At 36.0% G+C, this 10,857-nt stretch overlaps 1 protein-coding gene across 1 annotated transcript; it reads right to left on the bottom strand.

Annotated features, from left to right (window-relative positions):
• Positions 1-5,380: 5,380 nt before the first annotated feature.
• On the bottom strand, positions 5,381-10,315 carry LOC129428151 (NADH-quinone oxidoreductase subunit B-like). Its single transcript, XM_055185068.2, has 8 exons — positions 10,285-10,315; positions 7,198-7,234; positions 6,906-6,974; positions 6,484-6,601; positions 6,214-6,393; positions 6,012-6,058; positions 5,821-5,909; positions 5,381-5,574 (listed from the first exon to the last, which is right to left on the bottom strand). Exons 1-8 carry the CDS (start codon positions 10,298-10,300, stop codon positions 5,477-5,479), a joined length of 654 nt encoding a protein of 217 aa, XP_055041043.2. The 5' UTR covers positions 10,301-10,315; the 3' UTR covers positions 5,381-5,476.
• Between the last annotated feature and the right edge of the window lie 542 nt (positions 10,316-10,857).

Raw genomic sequence — 10,857 nt, 5'->3', positions numbered from 1 at the left:
ATGTGACAGGATCATGGCAGCCCTCACTGTTGTCTTGTTTTGTGTGGAGAGTCACTTGGCCTGTGTTTGTGTTTTTATGTGTGCCTCGTGCTCTCCTGTCTTAAGTCTTGACCCCGCCCCCTCGTTGCCTTGTTAATTATTCATTATTAGTTTACACCCTTCACCTGTGTGTCCTCGTTCCCTATAGTTCTTCCCTTTTTAAAGCCATTGTGTGTGATGTCCTTTGTCGGATCATTGTGTGTGTCACGTTTGGCACTGTCATGGATCCTGTTTTATTTTGCCATGTCTTGTTGTATGTTATCATTTATATTCTTGCCTTGTTTACCCCCTCGAGGGTGTTTTTGTTATATAATAAAAGTCTTTTTGGTTTAGAGCTGTCTGCACTTGGGTTCAGTCTTCCCCATCCCTGACAAAAACTAGTTATTTCCTAGCAATAATCAAAACTAGTTATTTCCTAACAATAGTCAAAACAAGATATTTCCTAACAAATCTGTTTAAACAAAGTTGTTTTTTTGGCCATGGAGCTTTCTTGTTTTCCTCTCTTTTGTTTTAATGTTTTCGCAGAGATATATGACCTTCAAGAAATTCGCTGAAAAATTAAGCCTTATCATGCTGAGGAGTATCATGGGCGCGCCAACCTCCAGCAGACAGCAGTTGGAACTTACGAGATTCTGCCGGAAGGACAGACTGGCGAAACGGTTGCAAGTGTTGTCTTCATGACATGACACAGAGTCAGAGATATATTAGATGTGATGTGTGTTTCACATCTGTTCAGAAAGATTCATGGATTCACTCTAACTGTATGCACTCAGTATTTGTATTGGCTATTAATTAACATACGTACAGGGGTTTTGTTTTGAAATTTAAGCCACTTGGCTGCTATACAAGATTTATCCAGATTAAAACCAGGCCAATGGGTCATTTTTAATTATGACATTGAAGAGCCAAATTAACAGAAACACAATGTTATTTGCTGTGTTGATTTCTATTCTGATTCACAATTCAGATCCATTATTCCATCCATGGTTAGAAATCACAGTAATCTTAAATCGGCAGTAACTCTAGCTCATACATACGCTAAGATGCCTGATATTTCCAATTGTTGGGTGTTAATCTTTTCTTCAAAAATCTACATCTGTATGTACATATATTACAGCTGTCTGATTTAATCTCCATCATTGAACAATGTAACATTTGTAAAATTCTAATTGATTTGATAATCGACACCTCTATTCCATCTTTGAACACTCTTAAAGGAATAGTCTACTCATTTTCAATATTAAAAAATGTTATTACCTTAACTAAGAATTGTTGATACATCCCTCTATCATCTGTGTGCGTGCACGTAATCACTGGAGCGCGCTGCGACGCTTCGATAGCATTTAGCTTAGCCCCATTCATTCAATGGTACCATTTAGAGATAAAGTTAGAAGTGACCAAACACATCAACGTTTTTCCTATTTAAGACGAGTAGTTATACGAGCAAGTTTGGTGGTACAAAATAAAACGTAGCGCTTTTCTAAGCGGATTTAAAAGAGAAACTATATTTTATGGCGTAATAGCACTTTTAGGAGTACTTCGACTCGCCTGAAAAGTTCGCTCCCCTTCTCACTCTCATAATGGGAGAGGGAGGGTGTTACTGCGCCGAGTCGAAGTACTCACAAAAGTGATATTACGCCATAAAATGTAGCTCCTCTTTTAAATCCGCTTAGAAAAGCGCTACGTTTTATTTTGCACCACCAAACTTGCTCGTATAACTACTCGTCTTAAATAGGAAAAACGTTGATGTGTTTGGTCACTTCTAACTTTATCTCTAAATGGTACCATTGAATGAATGGGGCTAAGCTAAATGCTATCGAAGCGTCGCAGCGCGCTCCAGCGCTTACGTTCACGCACACAGATGAAAGAGGGATGTATCAACAATTCTTAGTTAAGGTAATAACATTTTTTAATATTGAAAATGAGTAGACTATTCCTTTAAGTGGTGCATCACAGTTGATGGTTTTGGTGAACACCAGTTGATGGTTTTGGTATCAAAGTTGCAACCTTACCAGAAAATTTGTTTATCTTACTATGCTCTATTGCTGAGAAGACATGCTGAAAATGGCTGAAATTGTTAAAGTTGGAAATGGCCATAGCATAGGCATTTAGGGGTGGTTAAGAGTTTATTTTCATGATTCTGGAGGGATTCTAATTGTACCAAATTACAAAGTGTCAAATGTATGATTATTGAACCACTGATAATGTCAAATCCTTACAGATGTGTCTTTAAGGTCGTCGATTATTCATGGGAAAGCAATCTGCTATTCACAAGCAGTATTTGCCACTACAAAAAGTGATCTTATCCAAGTAATTCCTGGTATTTGCCTGCGTACAACAGTACTGAATCAAGCCATCTATTTGCTCTAAATGTAAATTTGAAGGGAATTCTTTCTGTTATTGAAGGAAACGGGGTAAACATCACAAACTAGAAATGCGTTTCCAGTTTTCCAGATGTGACAACGCTCTTCTGATAATGACAAATGAAGCACTATTTGCTCCTAATGGTACACGCTTCATTTGTGGTAACAAAGCTTATCCATTTCTTTCTAAGGGCTGAGAGGTAAACTCTTATTTTTACCTTTTATCAGTGATGTGAGTAGTGTCAGAGGATTTTGTGAAACAGCACTTAATCATGAGACATACTAAACGTTCGATTTCTGATACTGAGAAATGGTTAGGAAGACTTATTCCATTCTTAGGAGTAACTAATTTACAAAACGAAGTACAAGCATTAAATGAAGCAATTGAAGCTACAACGAACGCCACTTTTATCTCTATTGCTAATATTTCCGACGAAGTAAATGCAATTAGAAAAGTTGTTTTGCAAAATCGAATGGCGTTTGACATGCTGTTGGCTTCTCAGGGGGGGCACATGTAATGTAATTGCAGCCGAATGTTGCCTATACATTCCGGAAGATTCTGGGAAAGTGGTTTATAATAGCTAAACTAAACAAAAACCATGGTCTTTTCTCATCTGATTGGGATACATCAATATTAGGACCACTTTGGAATAATTTAAAAACCACTTTTGGTAGTCGCAATTTCAGAAGTGTTTGTCATCCTGCTCTTTTACATTGCCATAAAAGTGTTGATTTGTCTTATTAGACACTTGACTGTGACAGGCCCATCAAGGCCATTATCCAGTATAAGACACACTCCCCCAACCGACGCTGGTACGCAGAATGACCAGGGCTGCGTTTCCCGATAACGTTGTCTCTTAGCGCGCTACGAAGACTCTTAAGTTAAACCTTAACTACAGGTTTACCTTTTCTAGGCGTGTTTCCCGAACTGTACCTTAGCGGGTTTCTTAAGGTATTCCTTCTTACGTAAGACGTTACCAGGTGCTGTCCATGGTGATGGTGCTGAATAGGTTGATATCGATTGCTCGACAATCAATTGTTCACTTTATGTAATAGGTTTCGCTGCGTTATAAGATAGCGGTGTTCTTAATTAAAGAAACATTTTTAGAAGTAGTTCAAGTTAAATTTATTAGGAATATCTTGTAAAAATATTTCAAATTGCAAACAACTAAATATAAACCTTGTATATTTTATTTTATATCAAACCCGTGCAAAACCTGCAAATCATTTTCAAACGTATCATGCATAAACTGCTCCAATGCATCCATTATTCCTTCACTTTAAAGGATAATTTCCCAATAAATGCGTTGCACAGGGGAATAAGGTGGGTCGCGCAAGTCACCTGGCTTGGCATTACACTTAAAATATATAAAAACAAATTGTTGTTCATTAGTTCACGCGTTTATGTGCTTGGACACTGCGCAAGAAGCGCGTTTACAATGCGGATAACGCTTAATGGACGCATTTCTGGAGCTGCGCCTGTCTGTTTACCTTAAATATAACATAAATATATATTATATGATATATAAATATATATTATGATTGTTTTAGATTTTAGCTTTGATTACTTTTAATGTGGAAAATTTGTTGAGTTTATACAAGCAATAATCAAGTGGAGCAGTTTCTTTTGAGTGTTTATAAAGAATATGCAGCTGCCTCAAAGTTAGAAAACATTTAAAAACTTCGATGCAAAGTAGACTTAACATCAATAATAATATTTAGGAAAATCAACAATTATGATTTTGTGATGAATGTGCTCCCGTGGCATGCGATTTTACTTGATTTGTTTTATTGCAGCTAAAATAGACGGTAAACTAAAGATTTAACGGATATGAAATACACAAATGAAATAGTAAGATTCGCTGTATGTATAGCTGCCTGCCATAGTTTCACCAACTCCTCCACCCAAAATCTTTTTTTAATAGTTTCTTTAGCCTGTAATAATAGTTCAAAGCTGATGTTCCTTTGGAAAAAAATATTAAAAATCTAACAACCATCAGTGTAATAATGTCTAATTATGTGAATGTTTTATTCTTTAAATTAAAAAATGCCTAATTTAATACACAGTGTACTTCAACTTTTTTTTACAGATATTTAGTTATATAGACTGCAATATACACAAGCTTTTATCACAGAGTCAAGTGGGATAAGGTATAGCTAAGAGTGCTCCAGAGTCCAGACCAACCTTCCGAACGAATGACTTACAGAAGTGATACGTAACTAAGAACGTTTCGGGAAACACGTATTAACGATAAGGTACAGCTTAAGGTACAACTTAAGAACGACATAGAGCTAAGAAGGTTTCGGGGAATGCAGCCCAGTTCTTTTAAGAATGTGTAGAAAGAAAAGTAAGGACTGGCCATCCAAGCTTTTTAAAGATGTGTTTTGATAAAGATTATGAAAGTTTGCTTGCTATAATAATTTAATTTTGTCTTATATGATTAAGAGGGGGGAGTGAAGGATCCTACCTTAGATCCTCACGTGCAGAATGTTTTTATTATTGTGTTTTGTTTTTTGGTTTATTTCTAATCATTTATTTTTATAATCATTAGTTATACATATAATTGTTTATTTTATTATTTAATATTATTTTATCATTATCAATTTTATTGTTACATTATTGTTAATTAATTCATTTATTCATTATATTTCTATATTATATATGATTTCATGGTGGTGCAGTTTCACATTTGTGAAGTTTCAAGAGCTGTTCTGTCTGTGTGTAAACAGCGATAGATCAGAAGAGAATGTTTATGGAAGCCCAAGGTCTAAGGGATGTTGCAGCTGAGCAATTTGGATATAACAGTACATGCTGTATTCATGTGGTAGACGAGGTTTGAACATTGAGGCATATGCAACTAAAACTAACTGTCCATCAATCAAAATTTTATCATCTAAACCTTCGTCTCACGCCTCTGTTTAAGATATCCTCTAGCAACGATTGATCAACCTTTTATCTGACAGATAAACAAGTAAACTTATATTTTCTGACATGATCTGGTGTCCGGGGCTGGGCCGTTTTTTATTTTGTCTGTGGTGTGGAGACCAGATCTAACAACATCCACAATCTCTTCTCATTTGCGATACCAAATTCTCAATTTCCGTTCTCGATTAATCTTCCTCTTTAACTGCAGTATCCCATAAAGCAAAGCCTCGGCGGTGGGAGGGCAGCCTGGTTAACAGACACATGCATACATTAATCTATTAATCTAATCATACATTATTCTGTAGAATAGCATTACTGTAACTCAACTGGTAGAGCAATGAATTGGCAGCACAAAGGTCATGGGTTTGATCCCAGAGAAAACACATACTAATAAAATGTATAGCTTGAATGCACTGTAAGACGTTATGGATAAAAGGATCCGACAAATACATAAATGTAAATGCAATATCTAAAAAAGTCAGTTTTTCTCACCTGGGACGTAGATGTCAACTGGAACAATACGATCACAACCCCGGACCACAGAATAAGAGTAATGATAGTAGCCACCACCATTAGCACAACTACCAGAAATAAAAAACAAACAAACAAATTTGTTTTAATCTCCCAAAAAAATTACACAATGAACTTGACCCTTTAAAGTATTCAGTTTAAAGGTTTCTTACCTTCCCATGGAGATGACGTATCTGGGCTCTGGCATCTGATCATACAACTGCCATCAAACAGAGCAGTCTTATTACACAACAGATTTAAACATGAAACTACATACAGTATCCAAAAATAACATAAGTATAAATAATAAAAGGTATGTTAGCTGTAAGGAACACATAATAGTTGTTTATTCAAATTGCTATGGTGTGTGAATACCTTTCGTAAGGCAGGGGCCATTTTATTGGTTAACGTTCCTGCGACGATCATGACATCAGCCTGTCTAGGGCTGCCTCTGAAAAAACTACCAAATCGATCTATGTCATAGCGAGGGGCAGTCATGTGCATCATCTCCACAGCACAACAAGCCAGGCCAAAAGTCATTGGCCACAAGGAGCTCTAAAGACAGACACAAAATAAATGAAACATTAATGAACATTTTTTCTTTTAACCCATTTTAATATTTAAGATATGTAAAGAAATACATACTCTGTGTGCCCAGTTGACCAGATCATCCAACTTGGTAATGATGTATTCACCTTTGCTGCTGAGCGATGCGGCTGGTTTCGGTGCTAATGCTGTGCTTTTCTCTCTGAACGGGACCAGACTGAAGTATAATCACAAGCATTTCAAAAGTGTCAAAGGCTTTTATTGACAGATACATTAAGTTCATACAAATAGACAAAAAAACACATTCTGACAAACTTCAAGCACTGATTATGCAAGAATAGGCTGCCATCAGTCAGTTTGTGGCACAGAAGATGATTGACAGCATGCCAGGGCAAATTGCACAGTGCTTGAAAAAAGCGTCAACACTGCAAACATTGACTCTTTGCATAAACAATAAAAATTATTAGATTTATTTTGTAAAGTTTGTCATTTACAGCATAACAAATTCATCTATTTCACACCTTGTTGAGCTTTCATCCTTTCTGTCTGTCACTGGAACTTTTTTATGAGCAGCAAGTGATGAAATGGCCCTGCATTACAAACATATAAACATGATTATTGCATATAAATAATAATTTAAAACAATACAGTAACAAATGATTAGGTTTACAGCTGACATTTAGCAATACAAATATTAGTATAACTACTAATGTACACATTTCTATGGCATGTTTACCAGAAAATACTTAGTAGTATATTTACGAATGGTGATTGGCATTTGTAAAAATGCCTCAAATTTAAATCAACACTTACCTTACATGAAAAGAGCAAAGGGCGGGAAGGCGTGAAACTGAAATCATGACACAAATGTTATAATCGATTATACTAGATCTAAAATGTATCTAGTTCAGGAGAAACATATTCAACTTTTGTGTAACACTGTCTGTGAACTACAAGAAAACTGCATAAACAAACCTGCATAAAACAAATATCCACAAATAATGAAAACAGCACAATTATTCGATTGCACCCAATATGCACGTTCTTGTAACTTCTCTCACTGTCAACTTTGTAATGTAGTACAGGGGCTCTGTAAAGGGGGGGTAAACAATGACGATTCTCGGGGCCCACGAGTAAGAGGGGGCCCAGAGAAGCCCCCAAATTTGTGGTGCTAAAAATATTTAATAGTAAAAATTATTACCAGATCTAATTGAGTTTACTTTATCTAAAACGACATTTAAAAACTTCTCACAACACTCAGTGGATGGTGGTATTGAGACAGACAGTATTTGGTTTAAACCCAAATACTATCTCGATACCACCATCCACTGAGTGTTGTGAGAAGTTTTTAAATGTCGTTTTAGATAAAGTAAACTCAATTAGATCTGGTTTTCAGGACCGGAATGGCTTGTCAGGAGATATTTTTAAAAATGTCAGCACGTTTGATAAGTTTGATTTGGTTTCAATTAAGGATATTAGTCTTATTATTGGTAAGTTAAACCGCCCAGCCGCTAACTGGGAAGTTTTGCCTTCTGATTTGTTGGCTGCGACATTTGATCACACTGAGCCTTGTATTACTGCCATTGTTAATTGCAGTCTTTATACAGGCATCTTTCCATTAAGTTTTAAGCAGGAGGTTATTCAGCCCCTTCTTAAAAAGCCCACTCTCAACCCGTTGGATTTTACAAATTATCGGCCCATTTCAAAGCTGCCTTGTATCTCTCAAATTTTGGAAAAGGTAGTTTTATCTCAGTTAAGCTCTTTTTTGGCTAGAAACGAGGTGTTAGATGTCTTTCAGTCTGGTTTTTGGGCAGGACACAGTATACTGAATCAGCTTTACTGTGAGTCTCAAATGATCAATTACTTATTGCAGATTCAGGTAATGCTGGGGCTCTAATTATGTTGGATCTTAGTGCAGCTTTTGATTTAATTGATCATGATATTCTTATCAATCGTTTGCAACACGTTGTGGGGCTGAGAGGGACGGTTTTAAAATGGTTTTCCTCATATTTAAGGGGGCGTTCAATTTGTGTCAGGGTTGGGAATTTTTCCTCCGGGTCAGTTTCTCTTGATTGTGGAGTACCTCAGGGTTCAATTCTGGGTCCTATTCTTTTTTCTCTATTTTTGTTGTCTCTAGGTCAAATTTTTAAGAAATATGGTATATTTTATCACCTATATGCCAACGACATTCAGATTTACTTACCGATTGGAGCTAGAGGATCAAGCCCTAATTTATCTCTGGTTGCTTGTTTAAAGGAGGTGACTAGTTGGTTAGAGCAAAACTGCCTGCAGTTAAATGCAAGCAAGTCGGAAGTCATGGTGTTTGGGATGAAGAAGGACGACAATGGTTTAACCGATTTTCTAGGTATATGGAAAACATATGTTCAGCCTAAAATAAGATATTTAGGTGTAATTTTTGACTCTGCACTAATGTTTGATCATCAGATTAAAAATGTGGTAAAAATTTTTTTTTTCAGTTAAGGACTATTGCGAAATTAAAGTCTCTTTTGTCTGTTCCTGATCTGGAAACAGTGATTCACACATTCATTTCCTCATGCTTGGATTACTGTAATGCTTTATATATAGGCATTAGTCAATCTCTTATTTCAAAATTGCAGCTGGTTCAAAACGCTGCAGCGAAGCTCCTTACTGGTACTAAGAAAAGGGAGCATATTACACCAGTTTTGAAAAGGCTTCATTGGCTCCCTGTGAAATATCGGACTGTACTGTACAAACTACTATCAGCTGTTTGTGAGGTTTCAGTGCATCTTGATGATCATGTGGAGTTGTAATACTTTCACATTATCTGATTCAGACCGACTCGGCAAAACTAAATTTAAACAGCGCAAAATGACGTTATAGAAAGAAATTATTATATTTCTGTTTTTATTCACACAATAAATATTTAAACTAGTTTTAATGAAAATTCATGTAGTTTTAGGAAAAGTCAGGGAGCAGCAAGGCTTTATGATTTTTTTAGACAAAGTTATTGACTATGCAAATTTAAAAACGGTCATAATGACGCCTTGTTTGTTCTAGTGTTAAAGATAGTTAGCATAAGTTTAAATGCTGTGGTTAAAATGACTGCTGGTGGCCGTTCTAGTGTTAAAAGTGCATGATAAGGGAACTCAATTTTCTCCCCATCTTAGGTCAAGAAACGCTGGAAAAAATAACAATACACAGTTTTAGTTAAACGTTCAACACTGCAAAAAATACTTTCTTAGTATTTTTATCTTGTTTTCAGTAGAAATATCAAAAAATTCTTAAATTAAGATGCTTTTTCTTGATGAGCAAAATTACCTAAGTAAATAAGTCTAGTTTTAAGACAAATTAATATACAATTTAAGTGAAATTGTCCTTAAAACAAGAAAGTTATCTGCCAATGGGGTGAGAAAAATAAGATTTCTTTTTTCTTAAACACTTAATTTAAGTACAAATTTCTCACCCTATTGGTAATCAAAATACCATAAAAGCGCATGATTTTATGTAAATTAATATGAAAAAAGTCTCAGCTGTGTTGGGGGCCCTGTCAAGATTCTTTTCATGGGGCCCAAAATCCTTAGCAGCGCCCCTGAGTGAACAGGTACAGAAACTGTTGTGCACTAACTACATAAATGTAATTCCTCCATATGGTAAGGTTAAAGCAGTTCTCTTATCTAGTTTAATACTGGAATATTGTCAGGTGTTTGTTTTTATCTGACAGTCAGTCTCAGATCAGTCATGTTGAGTAACAAGGTAAGTGAGTAAAGTCTCTCACAGCACGTAAGGATTCACTTCAAAACAGCAGATACATTACAGTAGAGTTACATTTCATGCAACACGTCTAGATTTGATGTTAAAACGGTAATGCTGCATTGCCATGATATTCAAAACCATCTAGGAATAAACTCGTTCACTCACCCATCAGCGCTGCCATCTTAGCATACTATCTACTTCTAGTTGTGACTCAACTTCCTCCTGTGTGTAAAAGACCTTTCGTAATAACATCTTTAAAGGGGCCATGGCGTGGAAGTCTGACTTTTTCCATGTTTGGGGGCTATGGTTGGGTCCCCGGTGCTTCTGTCGACCTGGAAAATGCGCAAAAGATCAACCCAGTAACTTAGTTTTGGTAAACCATTCTCTACAAGCACATGAAAAAATAGGTTGTTGAAATTTGGCTCTCCTTATGATGTCATAAAAAGCTCTTATTATAATAATACCACCCCTTAATCTGCACTATCCAATCACAGCACTGCCATTTAGTGCAGAGAAAACCACAATTGAGTTTTAATTGCAACAAACCACCATCATTGTGATCAGTGTTTCAATTTCATCAGCTCATTTACATTTTAAAGGACACACCCAAAAACGGTACATTTTTGCTCACACCTACCAAGTGGCAATTTTAACATGTTATAATAAATTATTTAAATGGTATTTTGAGCTAAAACTTCACATATGTGCTCTGGGAACACCAAAGATTTATTTGATATC

This window comes from Misgurnus anguillicaudatus, chromosome 14 (genome assembly GCF_027580225.2).
Source record: "Misgurnus anguillicaudatus chromosome 14, ASM2758022v2, whole genome shotgun sequence".
In the NCBI taxonomy this organism is placed as follows: Eukaryota; Metazoa; Chordata; class Actinopteri; order Cypriniformes; family Cobitidae; genus Misgurnus; species Misgurnus anguillicaudatus.
Note: the sequence above shows the minus strand (reverse complement) of the source record. Positions and strands in the feature narration are given on the sequence as shown.